Source organism: Lynx canadensis, chromosome B3, assembly GCF_007474595.2.
Source record: "Lynx canadensis isolate LIC74 chromosome B3, mLynCan4.pri.v2, whole genome shotgun sequence".
In the NCBI taxonomy this organism is placed as follows: Eukaryota; Metazoa; Chordata; class Mammalia; order Carnivora; family Felidae; genus Lynx; species Lynx canadensis.
Window position 1 is genome coordinate 52,693,138 of NC_044308.2, and position 26,629 is coordinate 52,719,766.

The 26,629-nt window shown below is 42.4% G+C and overlaps 1 protein-coding gene across 1 annotated transcript in view; it reads left to right on the plus strand.

Moving 5' to 3' along the window:
- The first annotated feature begins 10,494 nt into the window (after nt 1-10,494).
- Nucleotides 10,495-26,629, plus strand: part of LOC115517139 (aromatase) — a 36,502-nt gene continuing 20,367 nt past the window's right edge. The window contains exons 1-2 of the mRNA XM_032593474.1: nt 10,495-10,673; nt 16,697-16,847. Coding sequence (XP_032449365.1) covers nt 10,529-10,673; nt 16,697-16,847 — 296 coding nt within the window. The 5' untranslated portion in view covers nt 10,495-10,528. The remainder of the gene's footprint in view (nt 10,674-16,696; nt 16,848-26,629) is intronic.

Sequence of the window (26,629 nt, forward strand, 5' to 3'; positions counted from 1 at the left end):
TGGTGGATGAAGCACATGCTATAGCCTTTCTTTGTCACACAAAATCTCTGGAATTGATAGAAAAGATATTTTTAAAATCTACAACTGAACTATAAAACAAGAATGGAGCCCTCCTTGGGCCAGAAATTCTGGAAGTATAAAAACTGATGGGATCAAGCTAATAAAGGAAACAAATCAAAATATAAACAGAAAAGTATCCTTACAAAGGCAAGACAAAACCCAATGGAGTTCCATATGTGGAGAGAGTAGATTAATAGAGCAGGAGGAAACTAGGGGCAATAAGAAGACTGAGGAACTAGCTTCAGGAATTTCTGTATATCTCCTGTCCCCTTATCAAGCAGCAGCTCAGGTGGGGGCTCTTTCCAAAGAAGCTGTTGGCACATAAGGTTGGAGCTGGAGATGCAGAGTATATCCAGGCCCAAAAGGCTAACTCTAAAATACTCTGACTAGTGACATGTTCCACCCCTTCCTCACTCTTCCTGTAAACATATTTGGAATACAAACTGCACTGAACATCCTGTCTCTTCTCTTCCTCTCCCAAAAGTGGACAAACAGAAGCAGCCAGCTGACTAACAGGGAATTTCAGCCACAAAAATGAGCACATAATTAAGACTCACCAAAATGTGATGAATGTCAACACCATGGAAGGAAGTCACAAACTGTAGAGAGTCTCCACCTGAGGAAATAGACTTATTGATCAATCAAAACTGAGCCTTAGAATACATTGAATTAATAATAGCCTCAGAGACATCAGCAGATATTGCATCCATAAAAAATTTAAATATAATGGACATTAATATTTTGAATTTTGAAGTAAAAATCTGAATGGATGGGCTGAAAAGCCAAATAACAGTTGAAGAGCTGGGAGATTCAATCAAGCCAAGAAATTATCTCAGAATGTAGCACAAAGGAATGTAAATAAAGGAATTATCTCAGAATGTAGCACAAAGAGATAACAGAGATGGGAAATACAAAAATAACAGGTAAACATGAAGAATGGATCCACAAGACTCAATGTTTGTCTAATTGGTGTTCTAGGAGGAAAAGTAGTGAGAATGGAGGAGAGACAACATCCAAAGAAATATTGGACAAGATGTCCCCAGAACTGAAGAGGACTGCCTGAATTCTCAGCAGTGTAAAAAAAAAAAAAAAAAAAAAAAAAAAAAAGTCACATACAATTATCTCAATGAGCCAATTCTTCACTCGCTGATGACAGACTTGCTTTGGGAAGCAGTAAAAGGTCATTTGAAGCCAAGTGTGCTAGAACAGATGGATAATCAAACCCAGTGCTTGTTGACAATGAGATGTAAGTTAAATTAGATGTAAACTTAAAATATTTTTGCAAGGCTCACAAATTAGTTTTGAAGATGCCCACCTCTAGTATTGGCACCCACACAGGCAGTTTAGCTAGTGGAATTTTCTATTTCCTCAAATCTTCCTCTAGTTTTATAGCATAGGAGTACATGAACAAACTATAAGCCAGGGGGGTCAACTAAGATAATAATGCCTCTCCTGTATCCTCCCTCATCATCCTCACCCCTGCTTAGAGCTTCTCAGTAGATGTTAATGCTTTCCAACATGGATCCAGCTTCTTCAGTCTCATTATCCCCAACCACTCACTCATTCCTGCCTCTAAGTATTTACAAAACCCTGTCCTCTTCTTACTGTTAAAACTCTAACCACATTTCAAGGCCCAGAACAAGTTTCACCATTCATTAAAAACCTTCTTTGGCCACATCTCTGTGCTAAGATCTCTTTGTACTTGTCAACAATATCATGCTTACTAGGTTTTTTTTTTTGTTTTTTTTTGTTTGTTTTTTGCTTTTTCTCCCACTAGACTACAGGCTCCCATAGAGCTGAGAGAGTGCCAAGCATTTCTCTTGTGCCCTCCAAAAAACTGCTCCAGGCACCTGTTAAAATGAAAAATATCCCTAGGAGGGAGAACAAGTTGAATGATTATTCCCTGGAGACTAATTATTTTGGTGATAGATGATTTCCTATGACTAGGGGGAAGAAAGTGAGTGGATAGAAAATGTGGGCAAATGACACAGAAAAGGAAGTCTGGCTGAGGAAAGGCACCTAGAGGCAAACATCAACTATTCTTCAATTCTGTTCAGGCCACCTCAGCATCTCTCACATGATCCCCAATTACTCCATGACAAAAGGGTCATAGAATAACTGACCTCCAGACCAATGAAGCTTAGAGACTACCACACTCCCTAGGAGTACCCAAAGGAGGTGCAGGGAGTACCCAAGGGATCTGGCCCCAATGTACAGATTTCTTCAGTGACCTCCCCTGGGACACTACTCCAGTCCAGAGACTGCTCCTTCTAGTTTCTCCCAGGACTGGCCCTTATGACTTAATGCTCTTGTCGGAGACTGAAGATTAATAACAATAACATCTGTTGAACTCTTACAATGTGGTAGATACTCTGATAAGGCCCCCACATAGTTTATCTCTTTCCTTCCTCATAGTTACCATATTAAGACATACTATTTCCCTCCCCCTTTTCTGATGAAGAAACTGAGGCAGAGCTATAGAAATGAACACACACAGTGATGGGGATCCATCTGAACCCAGGAAAACTAATGGGATGGGGAGGGATGCAGGAGCAGCTTTGAGTTTCCCTGTCAATACTTATTCTTTTCACCTGCAAAGCCTTTCCTTCAACCTGATACCTTGAAAATAATGCTTCTCCTTCAAGGCTTACTCATTAAATCGTACCCAACCTTGCCAGGATAATCAGTTTCTCTTGTCTTCTCACGGTTGTTTTTGCTCCTGGTTAAACTCTTATAATTTGCTTATATTATTAGTAATACAGGGGAGCTGTGTCTTGTCCAAATTAACTCCTTGAGGGCAAGGACCTCATTTTGTTCATTGCTATATTCCTAGAGCCTAGAACAGTGTCTAGGATGTTGCAGATACTAAATTTTTGGAGTGAACACAGCAGTCGGCATGTGCGTGTATTCTCTCCCATGAGATGGGACCTTCCATGGCAGAGATACAGAGATACCATGAGCCTGGATGCCTAGAGAGGGTTAAAGTATAGCCATGGACAGTGTCAGTGTGAGGTTTAGGCCACAGATGGGATTTCAGGGTATCAGAAATTCTCCCCTTAAATTTTTCTCACTGATTCCATTGGCGGCACAATCTACCACCTTATTATCATCAAGGCTTCACCTGATTTGGGATCCAGGTAAAATGTAAAATTTCCCAGAGGATATTTTGTTCACTTACAATCTGAAAATCACACTCTGCTGGTCAGTGAAGGTGGTTTTGATCTGGAAAGAGCCTCTGAGATACTGGGAACCTGAGGTGGAAGGTGAAGGAAGGAACTGGCCCCAGGAGTTGTTAATTTGAAGTCTGTGGATGGGCCTCAGGGGGGTCCAGAACCCAGAATTATATTCAGAAGCATCGCATGTTGATTCCTAAGTGTGTTTCTCCAAAACGAAGTTCCACAAGTTCTTTCATTAGGTTCTCAGAATGGGTCTGGGGCCTTAAGGAGAATGAGAAGAGCTGGAGGAGATAGCCAAAACCAGCCATTTGCACCCCGGTTTCTCTGACATCCCAGTTTTGCTCTGGGCACCTGGGCTGGCCTAGGCAATGGTGCCCTACAGGCACCACTGGTTGGCCTAAGGCAATGGTGCACAAGGAAAAAGAACAAAGGAAGATGAAAAGGGGCAAAGGCACTGGAGAGGGCCAGGAGGGGAACCTAAGATAAAGGGTAAAAATGTTGGGCATCAGACACAGAACTAAAAGAGGTCATATGGCCCAATCTCCATGTTTTAGAGATAAAGAAAGGCGGTCCAGAGAGGTTAACCCGAACACTTGGGGTCAGCAAGCAGCTCTTTTGCCAAAGACTGACCCTGCTCTAGGCCATCTCTATGGCCTCACAGTTTGTTCATTCAACAACAGATAAGCTCACAAGGAAAGGCCAGTAATGCTCCTGTTATCTGACTGTTTGGGTGGTGACTGTGGGCCACTGCATTGCTGAAACTTGGCATGTGGAATCACAGATAAGATATGGAAGACATTCCCCTGGGGATGCTTTGCTGACCCTAAGCCCAAAAAGTTTAACCTGCTAACCATTCACTTCACTGACATTTACTGAGCACTTGCTAGGTACAAGGCACTCATGGTGGTCTCCACGGAGGCCACAGAGAGGAGAAAGACGTGACTCTTAGCCCTGGAAGAACTATGCTGTGGTAATGACGAAAGACATCCCACTGCAAGGGCAGCTGAGTGTTCTGCATAGGAGACCGGTTGTTACCACATCCAGGTAGGTGAGCCAAAGCAAGGCCACTGGGACCTCACTGCAGTAAATCTTGTACACCAAGGCTCAGGGAGGGCTCTGGATCTTGCCACAAGAATGGGATTCAATGGTTTCTTCAGCTACTCTAGGCAGTCCTACTTCGGGACCTTGCATAGTTGCTCCCAGAGTCATGGAGTCCCGCAAGCCCATTGTAGCACAGAGATCTTAAGCCTGAGGATTTTAGCCAGTGGTGGTGGTTCTGGAAGTTTCACTTTAGCCCTTGTCTCCATGTCCTGAGCTAGAGAGAATTTGCTTCCTCAGCCAGGGCTCAGGGAGGCTTGGGAAGCAAATGAGCTCAAGGGGGCTAGTTAGCCACTGTGACTTGAACTCAGGCCCCAACTCCAAATCCTGCTCCTGTGATATTCTCACTTCTGATCTTTCCTTCTTCAGGTTAAAAGCCTAAGAATAGGCTGAAAAATTCCACTACCTATTTCCTCAGAGGCCAGACAACATGTTAGGTCTTGTAAAATGGAATCACAAAGTGAAGTGGGAGGAAACCTCTTATTGAAAGGACTTGTGCTGTGGGAATGGTGGGCAGTCTGCCCCTTCTGCCTCCTCCACAGGGCAGGTCTTAGTGAGAAGATATGGTTTGATGTCAGGCGGCACCTGTACGAGAGGGTCTGAGGGCCTCAGGTCTCACAATACCCCTCCCTTGTCTCATGGCCAGAAAGGCTTTTAATGATCAAGATCTAAGAGGATTTGCAGGGGGTCACTGCTGACTATACTTTAAAAACAAATTCTCTTGGCAGAGGATCTCATATACAACCCATGGGGGAGACAATGGGGTAGGTGTGTGAGGGACAAGAGGGAACTTTGCCCTCAGATGGGCAAAGTTGAAAGCTGAGGTAAAAGAGCAGCCAGACCAACTGGTAGTTGGACAGTAAGCTATGGTAAAGGAGCATTTCCATAAACATGCAGTTGTGGGATCTCAAATATGACAAAGAAATCCCCAGTCCTGCCTGATGCCCAAGAGCTTTGGATCCACATGCTCATGTGAAATGTGGATTTTGGAAGCCTGTGCATTTATTAGAGACGGAAACTTGCCTGTCATGCACTGTCAATAGTCTTCCCTACTTGGTTGGAATGCTAGTGGCTGAGGTCTTGTCAGTGATCCCTAAAGGGGGGTCCAGGCGAACCACACAATGTTTATCCCTTCGGATTTCCCTTGTTGGTTTCTATTATCTCTCCAGCTCCAGAACAAAATGTTGCCAGGGACTCACTTGAAAGCTTGCTGGAAAGAATGACTAGAACCCACCTTGTCATGACCCTGGTAAGAGGGCATGGAAATCAGATCACAGAATGTGGGTAAACGTTTCCCACTTTTAAGGGACAATTCACAAGTGACAGTAGTTCCCTGGTTCTCATGTAGTTGGTTAATTTTTCAAGGGAGATAACTGCGCAATTGGAAGATCTCAAAGTTTCTTTCCAGCTCTGACCCCCTGTGTTTCCTTGACGTAGAAGTTCAGGAGCAGCTCTGCCTGTCATCCCAGAGAGCTGTGGTCCTCACACCAGGCCCTAGCTTAACAGCACCTTCCTCAGAACTTGTCTTATGCCTCTCATGTTTGAATGTATCACCTCGCCCAGACAGGAGCCTTAATAAATGTTTATTTAATGAAACTCTCCATGACTCTGAGTTTTAGAGTGATTTGGCAGTCAAAAGCAAGAGGGTCCCAGGCTCCTGTCAAAGAAAGGAGGAGGGGTATTTATAGAAACCTTGTAAGTAAAGGCTCAGAGATGCATGGGGAGGAAGCAAACCTTTTCCTGGGAGGCCTGTGGGGCAGAACCAGCCAAGCTGGAGAGATGTGGGGGAGGCATGAGGGAGAACTCCTAGGTAAGGATGTCTGTGGGTCAATGAGGAATCAGAATGTTGGTACAGAAAACCAAGACACAAGTCTGAAAGGATGAATTTGGAAGCCTTGCAATCAACTAGAAGCAAAGAAGGTTTAGGAAGGAACTGAGGTAATGAAAACTGACTTGAAAAACAGCGTGGCTGCAGCGTGTAAGACAAACTGAAAGGCAAGGTATGAGAAGGGTTGCGGGGAGTAAAATCTGAACAAAGGTAGAAACTGCAAATTCAGGCCACAGGTTTGTAGTGAAGCATCTACAAACTCCAGGACACACTTCTAGGAGTGGGATACAGCCATGAAGGAGAAGACATAGTACCCTGGCCTTGGGAGAACTCACCTAGAAGGAGAGGTCACAGAAGGAGGAGGAGGACTTTTAAGATCAAGTAGCCCATTTTATTAGGTAAGGGGTTTGAGGAAACTTACAAAAACACATCCAACTCATAAGGATAAATGTAAATGATTGTATCTATTATCCTTGACCTCTCTTTAGATAAAACAGTGAGTTGTGTACAACTGATCTTATAAATTCATTCAGTGTCAGCTTATGGCCTGGCACCAAAGCATGACTAGGCAAAGGCAGTCCCAGGAAGCAGCCCCCTGTGGGGACCCAAAATCAGAAGGTGCAGCAGGGAGACCCAAGGTAGCTAGGTCATGTTTCTCTGCAAGTGGGACATGAAGGAAGGATGGACCAGGTGTACTGAAGATGGAGAGAGGAAGGGCAGGCTTGGCACCTGGCCTCAGGCCCAGGGAGGCTGGGTACTCTGAACAGGTCATCCCCATGCTGCAAGGTAGGGTTTGGTAGGGTCTGGCCAGGCCAGGGGGGCACTCCTGCCAGGCTAGGGCCTGTTTCCCCACCATGCAGAGGGTCAAGGCTGTACCAGGACATTGGGAGCCCTTTCTGGCACTGCAGGGCCCAGAGTGTGTCCTGAACCCAAGGCACCAGGACACTCAGGCTCTGCTGTGTTCCCAGCAGACTTTGCCCTGGCTCAGACTGGGGACTCTGGGTGTAGGACTGGTATTTCCTTATCCTGAGGTTGTGGGGCAGTAAGTGAAGGTATTAGGATACCTGTGGCTCCACACAGAAAAGGAACACAGGCCTGGTTCATCAGGATGCCAAAGCCCCTGCTTGGTGCCGGGCCCAGTGTGGGATGCCCCAATGAATGAAGTGTAAAGACCACTCAGCAAACAAATGCCTGGAGATCCAGGCATTTGAGATGGCATTTGAAGGAACATGGCACTTGAGGGCCGTGTGTGTGTGTGTGTGTGTGTGTGTGTGTGTGTGTGTGTGTATGTTTGGGGGTGTGAAGGTATTCCTGGCACAGAGGACATACCAGGAATCCCTATGAAGTTCTAGGATCTTCCTACCTTCCTCTACCACCACTTAAAGTCTTCTGTTCAACTAACCTGTCTGTGTGGCCCATTAGAATGTTCTACTGAGCAGGAAAACCAACATGCAAGGAGGAAAGAATTTGAAAGGACCTTTCCAGCTGTGGTATTCGGAGGTCTGAAAAGCTTACTCCTTTAAAGTAAGTCAGTCTGAATAGCTTAGAAATGAACATAGATAGTTTAGGATTGAAAAGTCCCTGATTGTAGAGACCAAATAAATCCCACAATAAGGCATCAAAACGGCATGATTAAGAATATGGGCTCTGCATTGGGTGTTGTATGTAAGTGATGAATCACTAGATTCTACACCTGAAACCAGTGTTACATTGCATGTTAACTAACTGGAATTCAAATAAACCTTGAAAAAAAATAAAGCATGGGCTCTGGAGAGAGACCACATGGGTTCTAATCCCAGCTCTGTAACAAACAACCTGGGTGCCCTATTTATTACACCTCAGTTTCCTCATCTGCAAAATGGGGATTGTCTTAATTAGCTTAGGGTTGTTGTGAACATAAAAGGCTTACTATTGGTAAAGACTTGGAACAATGTCTGACACATAGTAAATGCTTTGTAAGCACTAAAAAAAAATCTCATATTCTTTGAGGCATCTTTAGGACATACTTTTGGGAAAGATGAGCAATGAGGCTTCTTAGCCATATTAACCATTTAGAAATACAGTCAGTCTTTGCTTTACACGGTCTTGCTGTGCAAGACCATAAAAATGACCATGCAAAGTGAAACTGTCAAGCAACCCTAAAAATCAAGAGGAAAAATACAAGTATTCCATGGCTTTTAAAATTTTTGTTGAAACATTAAAAACTCTCTTTCTATAGGTTTTAAGCATATATGGAAATGCAAAAAATAGTAAGACAAAAATTATAATATACCATAATTTAAACATTAGAAACACTGCAATTTTTAAAAGTGTTTTCTTTGTAAAAACAAAACAAAACAAAAAATTTGAGAGTATTTGAACATTTCTTGCTGCCTTCTCTTTGTATAACTTATGATGTGGTAGGAGCATCTTTTCTATGCCTTCATGAATTGTCATACTCCTTTATACATTTGCATCAGCTTCCAACATTGTACCCTTTTGTGATTTCAATCTTATGAAGTAGCTCTTGAGAGTTTTTTTACTAAAATTTTTTTTCCTGAGAGTTCCTTTAATGTAAAATATTCTGCCAGGATCACTTCCTCTGGGATATCTTCCTTCTTTTTGTCTCAATCACTTTCTTCACTTATGCTTTTAACATTGGCTTCAGGTTTCATCATTATAAATGGAAACTTTGAAGGTCCTGGCTGTCATAAAGTCACAGGGAGCTTACTCAAAATGATATAAAATTCCACTTAGGAAATTAAATACCTAAAAATTCAACCTCTTCAGAGCAGCAACTTACTAACAAAGGAACCAGATGATGACACATTGCTGACGTTTCAGACTCAGCTTATATATATTTTAAAACAAACAAACAAACAAACTGCCCAACATATGTGCAAGCATTTTCAGTGCCTTGCACTTAACTGTTGATAATTATTTAAATGGTGGAATAATAGAATGAATCAACAGTATGAATCAAGCAACTGAATGAATTCAACTATATTATGAAATGTATGTAATTGCCAGAAATTAGTTTTTAACTGGATATTTAAGATATCATATAGATCAGAGGAGAAATGTAATTACATACTCTTTAAGAATCTGATGAAAGTTCTTTCCCCCTAAAAGTTCAGGTGAGCAGATACAACATGTTATGCAGCATGTCAGGAAGTTCAGAGAGCACCTGAAATCCAATTAGAAGCCCTGGTTACAAATCTAGAACTATTATTACTAGATAAGATCCTGCCAAAATCTGTTTCAGAGCCATTATAAATCCTGCAAACTAAGGTCACTTTCCAAGGAAGGGTAGTCCTTGGAGCAGTCATCTGGTACCAGGAGTGCATTGAATGGTCGCTCTTGCTGGCTATACAAGTTTATTCAATCTAGGTCTCTTCAACAAACCTCCATCCCTGAAACTTTCCTCTGAGAGTACTGGTATTAGAAAACCTTACTGAAAAGACAGACTCAACATTACATTGTTGAGAAACATGACAGAACCAGCAAATCAAACTAAAAACTCTCTTGCATAGGAGGTTAGCTGCTGTGGGCAAAACATAAGAGGCCACAGCCTACTGTGGATGGGATTTTATTCTTTCTGTCCTTTCTTTCCTTCCTCCTTCCCCATTCCTTCTCTTTATTCTTCTTCTCCCATTCTTCTTTCCTACTAATGCTGACATTGCCCCCCATGGGCACTGCTTTATCCAGGCCATAGTGCAAGAGATTTTAGCCTTATTAAAGTCAATAGAAAAAGATTATCCTGAGTGAGTCATGCTGAATTCACTGAACAACCTAATAAGAAGCTCTGAGGACGCCTCAACAATCTCCAAGAAATTCATTCTTGCTGGAGAAGCTTACTCTTTGGGGGAAGTAATTTTGATCAAGGAAGGGAGTTGGGGATTACTTTTTTAAAAAATTGATTTGGCTTCAAAAGAAACAGATTGCCTAAACAATATTTGCTGATGAAGTCACAGAATGACTCCACCTCTGGAATGAGCTTCATTTTCTTGTATTTTGGTTAGAAATTTGACTCTCAATTGGGAATTCAGCCACTCTACCCACTCAAGGGCAAGATGATAAGGTTCTATCAGACCAAGCGTCTAAACGAACCTGAGACTCTACCAAGGTCAGAAATGCTGCACTTCAAGCCAAAAGATCTCCCTTTGGCTTGCTTGTTTTGACTTGTAACCACAACTTTGTCTTGTCTAGGTGTCCAATCACAGTATAAAACAGAATGCTTGATTTCTATCGTACAGCACCCTTTGAACCAACAGGAGTCCTAGATATTCTTTCTTTCTTTTTTTTTTTTTTTTTTTTTTTTTTTTTTTTTGCTGCTCTGATTTACATAGGGCTTTAAATTGTTCTTCCTGAGCTCAAGAAACAAAAGATGGTTTTGGAAATGCTGAACCCAATGCACTACAACATCACCAGCATGATGCCCGAAGTCATGCCTGTGGCCACCATGCCAATCCTGCTGCTCACTGGCTTTCTTCTTTTGGTTTGGAATTATGAGGACACATCTTCAATACCAGGTAAGTCAGTCATTTAGTTCTGTAACTAAGGAGATTATGTACTTGGCCTTTTGGTCCATGAGGGTAAAGAAAATTTTGCAAAAGGACAAAGAGCAAACCCAGGGAGATGGCTGAAGCCCATGGCAATGTTAGCAAATAAAAACCCAGGTGAAAAATTTTATTCCAATTAGCTGCACATTTCAAATGAAAGAATTTCAAAAATATCTCAGATGATCCCTTCCATTCTGCACTTTGCTTTGGTAAAGTAGACCTGGCACAAGTATCCTCTAAGTTTGAGATGAAGTGAAGCAAAAGTAAGCCAGGTATTTTTTTTATTATTCAAATTCATTCTAATTTTGCTCTGAAGGTAAAAAATGTCTCTGGAATGCCTCCTCTTTTTTTTTTAAATTTTATTCTTAAGCAATCTCTACACCCAGTGGGGGGCTCAAACTCACAACCCTGAGATCAAGAATTGCACGCTTCACTGACTGAGCCGGCCAGGTGCCCCTGGAATGCTTTCTATACTCCTCTTCTTCTGCTTCCCATTTTGCCTCATCCATGTGCTCTGCCCTCTTCCTTTCTTGAACATATTCCCTCTCTTTATCTCACTCTTCATTTTCTCTTATTCTTGGGGATGAGTGTGATGGTGGTGCCACAATAAGGGCTTGCTGGGACCTGGACAGTGGAAGAAAAATGGGGGCACTATGATTCCCTTGGAATATCATTCCCTGATAGAATCTTCAGCAAGGTCTATGGATTAATCAAAAGTAGAGTACAATATAATTATCCAGATAATTCCAGTAGGAACTCCCACCACTCTACACTATCAGATTAATTCAGAAATATCAGAAATACCTGACTATTATTCAGTTTTCAGTGAAAATTCTTCATGGCAGACATCCATTCCCAGTCCCATGAGATATCTGATAAGGATATGAAAAACATAGTCATTACACACTTCCAAGTGTGGTGGCCTTCATTATAGCATGATTTAGGGTAGGAGTATGAAGCTGGTGCAAAGTGCCTCATGTCTGGATGCTTCAAATTTTTCCAGAGAACTGTCTATCTGACTCAGACTGATATTTTAGGTTACTTTAATGTCTAATTAAATAGAGCACTCAGTTAATGTTGTTCTCTACTGCCTGAGGGGTCTGAGGGAAGACTCTTCCATGGTCTTTAACCTGAACTCCTTTCCCCACACTGCCCCTTCGTCACTGGACTTCTTCCACAGTGGGGTCCTGGGTCAGGATCCATGAATGGAGGGTGAGGTGGAGAGTATTTTTAACAAGTTCCCCCAGATGTTTATGTTGGAAGAAGTCCCTTGGACCTTTGAAGAAGGAGGTCAGCCTTTGGGGGGCAAGCATAAGAACTGGCATCCCTGAAGCTCTGGGCCAGGAGCCTAGGTGGCAGCTCACTCTGTCCACCACTCCTGGCCTGGTGGTGGACAGGAGTGAGCTGCCACCTAGGCTCCTGGCCTGGGGACAGACATCATACACTGATAGTTAGATCGCATAGTACTATGGTTCTCAGCCACATCTGAGGCAGGATCCCCATGTGGATATTTAAAAAAAAAAATCTTCCCAGGTGATTTTTCACGAGCAATCGGGATTGAGAGCCATGGTTATGACTCCGAACCCTTTCATTTGACAGAAGGGGAAACTGAGTCCCAGAGAAATGAACTGCCTTGTCCAAGCAAACCATCATGACAAATATAAGAAACCACAGAGTTCAAACTCCTCATTTTACAGGTGAGGGGTTAAAACCCAGAGAAAGGAAATGATTTGTCAGCATCTCTGCTTGAAAGAAAGTGGGAGGTGGGATGGGTGGCAGGGAGGCAACCAAGAATTCCTGAATCCCAGGTTGATGATCATTTTGCTAGCCAGGGACCTTGTGGTCCCATGCTCTCCCTTTGAAAATGTGAGCTCTGGTGGCACAGACTAAGGTCCCTGGTTCCTGGCTGGGGGAGGAAAGGGGAGACAATTGGCTTTGTCAGGGTGGTTCTTCCCAACCAGTACTTCTGAACTCCTTTTGCCAGTTTCCTTGAATCACTGGTTCTCTGCGCTCTTAGTTTTACAGGTTTGGGAGAAGCTCAGGGTCAGGGAAAGCCAAAGGGAGTGAAGAAGGTATAATGATTTAAAAGCCCTCAAGTCAGGAATGCCTACGTGGCTCAGTCCATTGTGTCTGACATGATGCCAGCGTTGTGGGATTGAGCCCCACATCAGGCTCCCCACTGAGTGTGGAGCCTGCTTGATTCTTTCTCTCTCCCTCTGCCCCCTTCCCTCTGCGCCTCTGTTCCTCTTCCCCTCTTGCCCCCGCCCCACACACAAGCCCTTAAGTCAGTTACAATTTACAAAGGAGTGTCATATTCATTTTCTCCTGTGCTCCTCACAGCATTGTGGTGAGGTAGGTGTGTTTATGCCCATTTTGCAGATGAAAAAACTGAGATTAAAGAGGGTAGTTGGCACACAGCTAGTAAGTGATGAAAATGAGACTCAGAGCTAAGTTCCTTGATCCACGTTCCCTGAGAGGCCCCGCTGTGTTCAGAGCCGGGACTATGCACCCACAGGCAGGTGACTTAGTACTGCAAGAGCTATGGGAGTCTGGGGAGGACAGAGCCATTCCTACCTGGGGGTTTTGTTAAGTGTCAGTTCTGGGAAACTGCCCCAAGTTCACCAATCTCTGCCCAGGACCCACAGTTACCTGGCCCCTGGCAGCTCTCCTTTCCCCGCGGGCACATAGCCATCCCCAAATTTGCACATGGTTTCTCTCGCATAGAGCCTCTCTCTGACTTAGGAACCACATCCCCGGAGGCGGCACTGCAAAAAGGATGTGGCAACACATTCCCCTAACTCCCATTAAAAAACAACTTCACAGAAAGGTAAAATAGATATGTTATCACAGTCCAGGACAAGAAACAGGATGTTAGCAGCATCCCAGAAACTTCTCTTGTGCCTTTTCACTCATACCCCCTCTCTCATCCCCAGCGGTAAACATTCTTCTATTTTGTGACAATCAGTTTCTTGCCTTTTCATGTTTTGCCACCTAATTTCATATCCCCAAACAATACAGATTAATTTTTGCCTGGTGTTAAATGTTTTAGCAGTAGAGTCCGACGTTACTTCTATATTGCTTCTTTTGCTCAATATTATGTTTGTAAGATTCATCCACATTGCAACATGCAGCTACAGTGCATATGGTATCCAGTCACACAAACATTTCATGGTTTAATTACTGATGCTACTGTTGGTGGATCTTTGGGTGTCTCCATTTTGGGGATATCGTGAACAGTGCTGCTATGAACATTCACGTGCACAAGTTTCTCTAGGGCGTATACCCAGCATGGAATGCAACAGCTTCTTGATCAGGACAGTGGGTGAGAGGTCCCAGCTGTTGGCTTCCCAGAGGCTGTTTCTGCACAAAAATGCAGTGCAGTATTTATTGCTCCTCTTTGGGCATGAAAGAGGCTCCCACAATTGCTGCATGCCTAGATACGCATTCTCAAATCTAAGAGGCAGAGAGCCGCTTAATGTGGATGCAACCAGAATATTTACCTAATATCCTACCAAAGTTTCTCCCCTCCTAAAGCATCCTTTTCTCAGCTGGAGGGTATAAGATATACGTATAAATGACCCGGATTCTTTTCTGGTTAGAACACCCAGGTTTTCAACCTAAGCAAAGTTCATCGAATCTCCCTTTTTTAGTGGATAGAGATCTGCACTGTCATATTTTAAACTTGAATGGTGGTTCCCCAATAGCAAGACCTTCTATATGGTGCCAAACTTTTAGATAAAAAGTAAAGAGTTCAGCCTTTCATTTGCATGCCTTTGGTTTTCATGGGCCTAGCATATTATGTAAGTAAATGTTTGTCAAATAAGGCTATTCCCAAATAGCCAGATGTTTGACCTCCTATGGACTAAATGTACACGATTAAGTGATATGTTTCCATTTTTATCAAAATGTAAAAACAACCTAAAATACTCTAAATGAGGATCACATTTAAAACTTCATCCTTCAGGGGCGCCTGGGTGGCGCAGTCGGTTGAGCGTCCGACTTCAGCCAGGTCACGATCTCGGGGTCCGTGAGTTCGAGCCCCGCGTCGGGCTCTGGGCTGATGGCTCAGAGCCTGGAGCCTGTTTCCGATTCTGTGTCTCCCTCTTTCTCTGCCCCTCCCCCGTTCATGCTCTGTCTCTCTCTGTCCCACAAATAAATAAACGTTGAAAAAAAAAATTAAAAAAAAAAAAAAAACACAAACTTCATCCTTCATATTATACACACATCTGTAAATAACTTTAAAAATTCACCCAGGAGGGGCTCCTGGATGGCTCAGTCGGTTAAGCGTCCGACTTTGGCTCAGGTCATGATCTCATGGTTGGTGGGTTTGAGCCCCACATCAGGCTCTGTGCTGACAGCTCAGAGGCTGGAGCCTGCTTCAGATTCTGTGTCTCCCTCTCTCTCTGCCCCTCCCCTGCTTGTGCTCTCTCTCTCTCTTTCTCTCAAAAATAAACATTTAAAAGAATTTTAAACAATTCACCCAGGAAACGTTTATTAAACATCTACAATGTTTCAAGCTGTAAATAGCCAGCAAAATAGTTTGTTATTATGCACAGCTTAATTGATTAGAGATCTGTATATCTGATGACATTCTAAGGAAATACATATTCACATTTGCTCATTTTAATCTTTTGAAGAATTTAATGAAATTATTTTAACATAAAGCCAAACATCTACTTATAATTCAGTGTTATTGGAACAATCATAAGATTAAGAAGAACCCTTTGAAAATGTTTTGGTTCTACATATAATGCCCAAGACCTTCACTTTAAAGAAAAAAATAAAAAGCTGACAGTCTTATTCCCATTAACCCAGGTATTGCAAAGTTATGGGCTAAATCTTATTTGCCGAATTTGGGACTAAACATGCAAAAGCTTAGATTATCTAGATTATTTACACAACTCTTGCCCCTGGAGTCCGAACATGCCTCATACAGTTGTGCATGGCAGCTTCATATTTTACTGACAGAATGAAAGTAAAGGAGAAAGATTTAGAAAAGCTACTACTTCACAAAAACCATTGCGAAAAGTTTCTAACATTTTACCACCACCAGTAAAATCAAGCTAGCAAGTTTGTTCTCTGGTCTAGGCAGCAGCGAATTCCCCAGTTTTTACTGGATTTATGTTCTTTACAGTTCTGCCATTGTCTACATAAGCAAGGACATGAGAAGTCACTGCTCTTGAGTAAACCCACATCACTGGACTCAAATTCTAATCTAGACATTGATCAGATTCATTACCTATGAGATTTAGCTTAGGATTCTTTTCTTAAACTGAGTCCTTTTTGAAGGTAAACAAAAAAGAAATGGATATTCTCTGTTTGAATATTATCTTTGCAGACCATGTCTGTCAGTTAAAAAGATTACACCAGGGGTGCCTGGGTGGCTCAGCTGGCTCAGCTGGTTAAGTGTCCGACTTTGGCTCAGGTCATGATCTCACAGTTCATGAGTCCAAGCCCCACATTGTCAGAGCAGAGCCTGCCTCAGATTCCCTGTCTCGCTCTTTCTCTGCCCCTCCCATGCTCGATCTCTCTCTCAAAAATAAATAAGCATTAAAAAAAATTACACCAAAACTACAAACTCATGTTAAGCCTCCCATTCTGTCAGCTGGGGATCCAAACCAAAAGTTTTCAGACAAAACTCGGCAGCCAAATAGACCTGTCAGCTTGTCACATGTCCTGACTTCCATGCTTGTAAATAGATGGACTGACTTGTATTTGAAACTCACTGATACTGCTTAACATGGCGAGAAAATAGTAGACACATACCCTGGTTCATTCAGACTGAATTAAGATCAAATGGAACTAGCATGGTATAGACACTGAACTACTGTTTTCACATGTTAAGCTTATTTGGGTTTTTAGTGATTCACAGATACACATCAGAAGATGTAAAAGAGCATTTAGATATTAAAGAACAAGAATAGCAGTAACATAAAGCAGTTGCTCTTTCTGGTGTTGCTAAAATTCTGAATGTGATCTTTTCCCTTTCCTAGGTCCTGGCTATTGCATGGGAATTGGGCCCCTCATTTCCCAATGCAGGTTCCTGTGGATGGGGATTGGCAGTGCCTGTAACTATTACAACAAGATGTATGGAGAATTCATGAGAGTCTGGATATGTGGAGAGGAAACACTCATTATTAGCAAGTAAGTCTGTTAAGAATCGGAGACATATTTTTAAAACTAAAGCTGCATTTTTTCCTATTAAGTAACAAGCAAACTTATTTTGATATCTTGATCCTTTTGTTTCTAAGGGTACGTTTTTGCTACTGAAATGGAGGTGGGCAATTCCCAGGTGAAAATCTATCACTATATACAAATGAAATAATTGGGTTTTGCCTAACGCCAGAGGTACACAGATAAAGCACTCTAGAAAGGTGGGAAACTATTCAAAATTTCTCTCCAGATGATTTGGGTTTGATAAAACATACTTTAGGGAGAGGCATTATCTTCTCTGCTTTCCTAAGATTTTGCTCTTCTCTCTATAAGTAAGCATTTAAAACAAAACAAAACACCTGAGAGAAAGAAATCAGTACCAATTTGCTAATGTGCTTCTAATAGTAGGCTACTGAGCACCTCTAGCAGGATAAAGAGTAGAAAAAAATGCTATTCAAATGCTCTGATTCTATTTACGACTGTGTGCCAGTATCTCAACTGAGTGATCTTAAAAAAAATCAGGAGGGGCGCCTGGGTGGCTTGGTCGGTTGAGCGTCCGACTTCGGCTCAGGTCATGATCTCATGGTCCGTGAGTTCGAGCCCCGCGTCGGGCTCTGTGCTGACAGCTCAGAGCCTGGAGCCTGCTTCCGATTCTGTGTCTCCCTCTCTCTCCGCCTCTCCCCTGTTCATACTCTGTCTCTCTCTGTCTCAAAAATAAATAAACGTTAAAAAAAAAATCAGGAATATTGCCTATTTAAAAAAAAACGGTTTGTTATATTCTCTGGATAAGTTTAGCATTGAACTCATCCAGGGTTAACCAAATAGGCATCGACTATAGAGAACTAGCTTTGTGAAATACTAGTTTTCGTTTTTACTGATCATAGAACATGGAGAATTTCAAAGAAAGCATATATCACTAGACTTTCATCTATTATTACTAGATATTTAACAATGTTATATGCCAACACTATCTCATTAATGAGTTTTTAGATTCTCTGACAGGGCTTTACCCAGTACTAAGACCAACTAGGGTTTTACCAATGAATTAGAATTATTTGTCCAGATACACAGACTATTGCCCAGAGGTAAGTGAAGCATTTCTGGAAACCACATGGATTTTTTTCAATCCAAGCTGATATACATCATTTCATAAATACCACGGTAATCTTTGAGCCCAATTCTGTGAAACAAATAACTGAAAGAAGGGAGTGGGGGACCGATAATTGTCCTTAGATTTTACTTCTCTTGGGATACTGAGCTCTGGTCAGCCAAATTTAGGTGAATTTGATACATTCTCACTTAAAAAAATTTTTTTTAATGTTTATTTATTTTTGAGGGAGGGAGAGAGAGACAGAACATGAGCAGGGGAGGGGCAGATAGAGAGAGGGAGGCACAGAATCTAAGGCAGGCTCCAGGCTCCGAGCTGTCAGCATAGAGTCCAACATGAGGCTCCAACCCATGAACCGTGAGATATAACCTGAGCCAAAGTTGGACACTTAACCGACTGAGTCACCCAGGCACCCCGATACGTTCTCATTTTAAAAATCCAATACTTTAATCACTTTGGCAACTGAATACAGTCTCAACATGTCCTGAGACTGATGGGGGCTTGGGACATTGGCCCATTTGGCCCTGCTCTTGCATCCCTCAGCATAGCCAGTTGCCTTCCAGCGCTACTTGGCAGACAGGTAAAGGGACCTGCAGGATACTTATCCAAAAGGATATCCGTCTACAGCTCAGAATCTAGAGCAGTGGTTCTCACCCTGGCTGCACAGGGAGCTTATAAAAACCCCAAGGCCCAGGCCACACCCCAGCTTTCAGAATCTCTGGGGGTGGGACCCAGGCACCAGTAGTGTTCAGAGCTCCCCAAGTCATTCCAGTGTGCTGCGGAGCCTGAGACGGGAGAGCAGGTAAGCTGCCTCCAGCACAAAGGGGTCTCTCCTTGGGGGTAAGGGAGCCAATAAGCAGGGCTGGAGTGCTTTCGTCTTAACATCTTACTCTTTAGTCTAGCTCAGGTGCTGAGCTAGTGTCAGATAAGAACCTGAGTGAAGAATGTGGCAAGGGCCCAGAGGACCAAAACAGAAATGGCTCTTAGATACTACATACTTGGCTCACCAGATACAGTCCTGGAAGCCCAAAGCCATTCCTGAAGTAGGATCCTTGTTACAGTGCAGGGTGGCATCTGACCACTCTGCTGTCTTCATGAGGAAAGTGACTTTAGCAACCCTGACCAACTCAGGTGCTGATTCATGCTCAAGATGCACACACAACCCATCCCGCCCCTCCCCCAGCTCTCCCACTTCTCTTCTTATCCTGTCCTAACCTGCTTTTCACTGGTTGGAGTCTTTGTGTTCTCCTTAATTGCCTCGAGCGCTCAATTTTGTTGTTAAGGGCTGAGCTCCCTGCAGGAATAGGACATGTTTGTCCCCATCTCCTTCCCTCGCCTGCTCTTCAGGTCCCTTCCAGAACTACCCGTGCCTCTTGAAAATACCCCAATTGGACCTCAGAAAGATTTTTATTTTTATTTGAATAGTTTGCCAGGTTTTTTTCTTTTGAAAAGTTTGAGATCTCTAGTCATTACAGCTGACTAGAGATTATGGCCCAACTTTTCCTACCAGCATAGTCTTGAAGTGGTGGGGGCTGCAGAATTTCACGGCGGGGGTGGGGGGTGGGGATCAGGTGGGGGGTGGGGGAGTCAGGCCTGAGTGCTTCCAGGATGTTGCCTGAGCAACTCTGAACTCTGAGGGAAGGTTCATCTGGGCATCCGTAGAAAAAGCACTCACAATTCCCCAGGCAGGTAAGCTCTAAATTAATGAGGGTCTACAGATGTTGCCCATGATACTATATGTTGTGTGTATGTATCAGTTTTTGTAATGAATACAAAAAAAAAGAATGTGGGTGGCATTAATAAAGGGGGTTAGCAATTAACATGCTAATTATGGTCATATAGTAATTAACATACTAATTAGGGTTGTATTTGTGTATCTGTTTTAATCATATGTAAATTTATAGGAAATTCATTAATTTATTCTTTTAACATGCATTTATTGAGAATTTACTATATACTAAGCACTGGATGATCCTAACTTATAATTATTATTGCCCCCCATTCAATCATTAAATATTTATTGAGAACTTAACTATGTACACTGGGTATCATGAGCAAATCAGCCAAAAATTCCTACCATCATAGAGAAATATATTGTTGTATTGTTAATATACCAACAATAAATGAGTGTATCAGTAGGGTGACCAACTGTCTTGGTATGCCTGGAACTAGGGGGTTTTCTGGGATGGGGGACTTTGAATGTTAAAACTGGGACAGTCCCAAGCAAACCAAGATAGTTGCTCACACTATCTTCAGGTAGATATGTGCTATATAGGAAAATAAATTAGGGGACAGCCAGTTGCAGGGATGGAAGTGCAATTATAAATAGGTGGTCTAATTCAGAAGACCTAATTCAGATAGGTCTAATTCAGGCCTAATTAGGCCTGAATTACGCCTAATTCAGAAGACAGCATTTGAATAAAGACTTAAAGGAAGTGAGGGAAGGAGTCATGCAGAGATGTAGAGGAAAACCATTCCAGACAGAAGGAACAGCAAATGCAAACCACTGCGGTGGAAGCCTGTCTGAAATGTTCAAGTAACAACAAGGACACCAGTGTGGCTAGTGGAAGAATAGTGGAGATGACACTAGAAAGGTATCAGGACAGTCAATAATATTGGGCCTTGCTGGCCATTGTAACAACTCTGAATTTTACCCTGCAATGAGATGGGAAGCCTTTGAAGAGTTTGAGCAGAAAAGTGACACATCTAACTCATTCATGTTTCAGCAGACTCCTGACTTCTTTACCCACATTCTACCCACATTCTTTGAGACTAGGTGTTAAAGGAACAAGGATGAATATACAGAGGGCAGTTAGACAAGATGATGGTGTCTGGTCCGTGTGAGAGCAGTAGAGGTGGTAAGAAGTAAAATTCTAGGTATATTTTGAAGGCAAAGTCAATAAGGTGCTAAGAGATTGATGTTGGGTGTGAGAATTTAGGTGGTAGCATAGTGTTTTGTCTTGAATACCTAGAAGAATGAGGGTATCATTACCTCAGGTAGGTGGAGTAAGTTTGGGATGGGGAGAAATTGGGATTCCATTTGGGATATTTTGACTTGATATGTGTAGTGTACAGCTGAGTAGGGTGTTGTGAACGAAGGTCTGAGTCTTTTGACCCTCCACCACAGTTAGAAACTAGAAAAGGAGGCTGAGAAAGACAGCCAGAGAAGGGAAAACCAGGAGAGTATGGTGGTCTGAAAGCCACGTGATGAGGGTATATCAGGGAGGATGGAATTGTCAAACATGCCAGATAGCGCTAGGTTAATGGAAGAAGATTTGAGCAACATTTAGCAACATGGGTGACCTTGGCAATTTCAATGGAGTGGTGAGGGCAAAAGTCTCACTGTAGTATAGAATGAGGAGAGAGAATTAGAGGCTACAGGAGGAAGACAACTCTTCCAAGGAGTTTGTCATAAAGGCAGCAGAGAAACGGAACAAAGAAATATAAAGAGATATATAGTCCAAGGAGTTTTTGTTAAGAGAGGAGAAATCACAACATGTGTGTTATGATGGCAATGATGGATTATAAAGCAAAATTGTTGATGGAAGAGAAAGGGGTGTGCTAGGTGAAATGTGAAAGGGGGTACAGGTGACAGGTGGAGTTGGCGTTGAATAGGGACATGAAAGTTCATCTACAGTAAGTTTGAGAAGTTTGAATATGTGAGCACAGATCCTAGTAGTTGGAGCTTGCAGAGATTCTTCTTTTTCCTCAGTGAATAAATAAATACATACATACATACATACATACATACATACATACATACATACATACCTAAGACTGGGGAAGTAGAATGTTTGAGGAGAGAGGAGGCAGGATTTAATAAGTGTGAATGGACTGGGGAAATGTAGTAGAATTGCCAGCTGCGCTAAGGGCCCGCTTGAATTTAACTGGGATTTGTCAGTGTGTGTGTGTGTGTGTGTGTGTGTGTGTGTGTGTGTGTGTGTATACGTGTGCATGTGTGTTTTTTTTTTCCCAGCCACATTCAGCTCCCAGGAACAAGCACAGAGTAAGCTAAGAGTTGGATTTAGCCAGGGGTAAGGTTTTACCAGGGGTAAAAGATTTTACCAGGCAACTATGACAAAGTAAGGAGAGGGTCAAGGGAGTTGAGGATGCATGGAAGAGAGTGATTTTAATGATTGACAACAAAATGTTTTTTCCAACTTTCTATTAAGAAAATGTTTAAATGAATAGGGAAGTTGAAAGAACAGTCTTCCCATTCCTTGCCCCCATGACATTGACCTCTTGAAGAGACCAGGCCAACTGTCTTATAGAATGTGTTTCACATTTCTGAATTTCTCTCTTTACATTATGATGTCGCTTAACATAGTCCTCTACTCCATGTGTTTCTTATAAACTGAAAATTATGAATTTTTTTAGAGAGATAGAGTGCGAGCAGGAGAGGGAGGTGGAAAGAGAAGAGAGAGAGAGAGAGACCCAAGAAAGCTCCACACCCAGCGTGGAGCCTTACACAGTGCTCAATCTCACAACCCTGGGATCATGATATGAGCCGAAATCAAAAGTTGGACCCTCAACCAAGTGAGCCACCCAGACACCCTAAACTGAAAATTATGTCTCAGTTTCATTCAGGTTAAACATTTTTGTAATAATACTTCCTTGGTAGGGCTAGGCACTTCATATTGCATCACATCAGGAGACAAGGAAAAGTTGTCCCACTATTAGGGATGCTAAATGTGATCACTTGGGTAGGGTAGTTACAGTCAGATCTCTCTATTATAAGATTGTTTTCCTCTTGCAGTGACTCCAGTATTTAGCTGGGTATGTGAGGATATTAGAGGGGCAAAGGACAAGGGGAAGGTAATGGGATCAACAGAGACTAAGTCTCAGGCACAAAACAGGTCTATATGGGCAAGTGTTTTTAAATGTTTGGTACCAATTATTCCATTAATTTTCTCCTCCATATTTATTTCTAGTACTCATCACTCTTGAACCTGGCCACAGATGTGTGAGTCCTTTTTTTTTTTTTGAAGGTTGTATTTTTAAGTAATCTCTACACCCAACATGGGTCTTGAACTCACAACCCTGAGATCAAGAGTCGCATGTTCCACCGACTGATCCATCCAGGATCCCCTATGTGAGTCTTTTAAATTCAGAACTGAAAAGTGGCTTCCTCTTCACTACCTAATAACTTATTTCCTGGCTACTTTTCATTTTGAATAGACAATAGGTTTGCCATCTTTGGTGCTGTCTTTTGACTTCAGTCATGTTTAAAGAAGAACAATGAAGGGGAATAGGAGAAACAGGCTTCCAATTATGGAACGAATAAATCACAAGGATGAAAGGTACAGTATAGGGAGTACAGTACTGGTATTGTAATAGCATTGTATGGTGACAGATGGTAGCTACACTGTGGTAAGCACAGCATAATGTATAAATGTGTTGAATCACTGTGTTGTACACCTAAAAACTAATGTAACACTGTGTGTCAACTATACTCAAATAAGGAAGGAAGGAAGGAAGGAAGGAAGGAAGGAAGGAAGGAAGGAAGGAAGGAAATAAATAATGACTCCAGGGGCGCCTTGGTGGCTCAGTCAGTTAAGCGACCGACTTTGGCTCAGGTCATGATCTTGCAGTACGTGAGTTCAAGCCCTGGATCGGACTCTATGCTGACAGCTCGGAGCCTGGAGCCTGCTTCAGATTCTGTGTCTCCCTCTCTCTCTGCCCCTCCCCTGCTCATGCTCTGTCTCTCTGTCTCTCAAAAATAAATAAACGTTAAAAAAAATAAAAAAAGAAATAATGACCCCAGTTACCATGCAATTTACACTACCCTTCTGAGGGTAGTGTCCCTTCTGAGCTTGGGGACCCACCTGGTCTCTCTTCAGTGGTAGGAAATCTTTACTCCCCCAGTCAATATAACATCTCCTTCAACTGGTGTTATAGGCTGGCCCACAAGGCTGGAGCATGGTCTCTGCTATTTTCATGACCACCCTGTGTGCTCTGGGCTGGAGTCTCTAGTTCTTCACCAAACTTTATTTCTCCACTTTCCCAATTTACTCTGGTTATATAAAGCCAACCTACTTTTGAAAAAAGTTTGTTTTAAATTGCTCACCGGCAGCCGGTCACTCTTCACTCTCACTGTGTATCACTTCTGTCTTGACAGCTTTGTCCCTTGCCACGTCGGAGCCTCTGACTCGAAATAACTGAGATGTTGGCGCCCCCTAAAGAACACATTTATTTTTAAACTTAGCTCTTTATTAAGTAATGCACATTTAGTTGGGTTTAAGTTTGGGGTTTCTTGTTTCTTTTTTAAAAATCAATTACTAATTTCTCAAAGTAAGTGGCCATGCTAATGTGGTTAAAGCAGTATATAAAAGCTCTAGGGGTCAGAGCGGAAAGAATAGCGCTCTGCTTTACCTCTAAGCTTAAAGTTCTTACATACAAATTTGTGAATAAAGAATATACAAATTACTTACTTTCTGCTGTACTTACAGAACAAGGTAGGGGAAGGTGAGAGAAGCTAAAGTCCTAAAACCTATTAATAATCTTTTCAGCCCTCTCAAAGCATGACTTCTCTATACAGGAAAAAATTTTAGCTGTTTGTCAGTCAAATTAATTCCCTGGAATACAAAGAGAAGCATCTGTATTTTTGTTTTTATTTTTGTTGCTAGGAACAGAAATACTTGTCCAAACCTTGGGATCACTTGATGAATAATATCTGGAATTAAATCAAGAGAATATTTGACTTAATAGAGAGTGTTTTGGTTTGAAAATAAGATGTTTTTCCTTGAAAGAAATAATCTAGTAGACAATTTATTCATATAATAATTATGTTTTCATTTCCTGACAATGCCATCATTTCAGGGCCTTTCTTTTAAAATTTAAATAGGACTATGGAACCATCACAAATGTGAGGGTTTGGCTAATACTTAGCCCACTACTCAGCCAGAGCACAGTGCCTTTGGCCCAATGTCTTCTTGGGAATGTGTTTTCACAGGCATTAATTGAACAACCTAATTAAGGCACACTCATCCTTCTAGGAGCCAAGTATCAACTTTAAGAAGGAGAGGCAAGTGGTAAGATGGTCACTGCAGCCCAGTGCACATACTATAATCACCACTCCCCATCTTTGAGGGTTATGTGCTCAGAAACACTGCAGAGGAGGAGAATTTGCAGCTGAGAAACAAAATTTCAGTGGAGAAGTGGGGAGGAAGAACCAAAGTTGCAATGAACACATGAAAACTTGTATAAATATTAAGTTCACCAAAAATAATAATGGCGTCTAAAACACTGATGATATTTTACGTATCTTGAATTTGCACAATTGGGCACTATGCTGCTACTTTCTCTTCTCTCTTTCTCTCTCTCCCACACCAGAAAATGCCCAGGTTCTCCCCCCTTGGCAGTATCAGACAGATGTTTATAAATATATTTTGCTTTCTTGCAATAATATTCTCTTCCGATTCCTCTGCTCAAATGTTTAGTCCTAATTTTATGATCTCTGCCTCTGAACTCCTCTCTGGTCTCAGAGACATGGGGTAGCTTATAATCCTTAGGCGAAAAAAACTCTGGGGGGTCTATTTCAACTTACCTAGCAGACCTGGGCAGTTTAGTTCCCAAGACCCAAAGTCAAGGATTATGTCACTTGAGCTCTGCCCGTGATCCCCAGCAGAGCATACACAGGTAGGCTACATGGATACATGGCCTGGCTCCAGTATAGTAAACATGGCCAAAAGTCAGACTAATGACAGTGTACCCTGCCTCAGCTTTCTTCATTGCCTCCCATAGTTGCACCACAGAAAACCTCTACTCCTTCTCTGCTAACCAGTTGGCCCCTCTTTTTAATTCCCAAACCCTGCTCCCCTTTTCTCCCTATCTCCAAGAAAAATGGCTATCAATTTGAGTATACTTCAGTGGAAAATTTTTGAAGTTGCTGAAAATATATATGGAGAGAAGTAAATCTGCTTATGCTGACAATTTACTAAGGGGAATTTGCATTTGGCCGTGTCATCCACATATAAATACCGTGACCTTGTAATCTGAAGAGCCTGTTATCATGCCCCCTCAGAGGAGTCTGGGTAATGTATGTACTTGGAACATGCTTTGTTAGCGTAGGGAGGAAGAGGACAATAAATGAGACTTTGGGGCTAAGCACAGCCTCTGTGGTCCTCTGTGTACTCTGTGTTCTTATTGTCCACTCAGCAGCGCAGGGATGTCTGAGGGCCCCAGGCCTCAGAGGCGGCATGCTCCAGCCTTATGTATGGAAAGGCTGGGCCTTGGACGGAGGTGGCTGACATATGACCTCTCTTTCCTCACTCACTAAACCAGAACCATGTACCCCGTCAGTGAGAATTTTGGGGTCTAGCTGCCTGCACTCCCACCTCCTGCACTGTTTTGTCTGCCTCTTATCCTCACTGTACAGACTTTCTTCCATATCCTTCAGATAATCTCATTTGATTTTTCCAAGTGAGTGGTATTTGTGTCTGGTCTATGCCTACAATGTGATATTGGCATTTATGAAAATAATAGACATACAAGCACCACATGTCCTGCTTATTATCTTCTCTATTCTCCAACAAATACTATCCTGCCTGTCTTCATGTAATGCCCTTTTGCTCAGCATATGAAGGGTAGCCACCTAGTTTATGAGCACGTGCCATGTTGGAGTTCCAGTTTCTGACCCATGTGGTCCGTGGCCTCAGCTGTCACT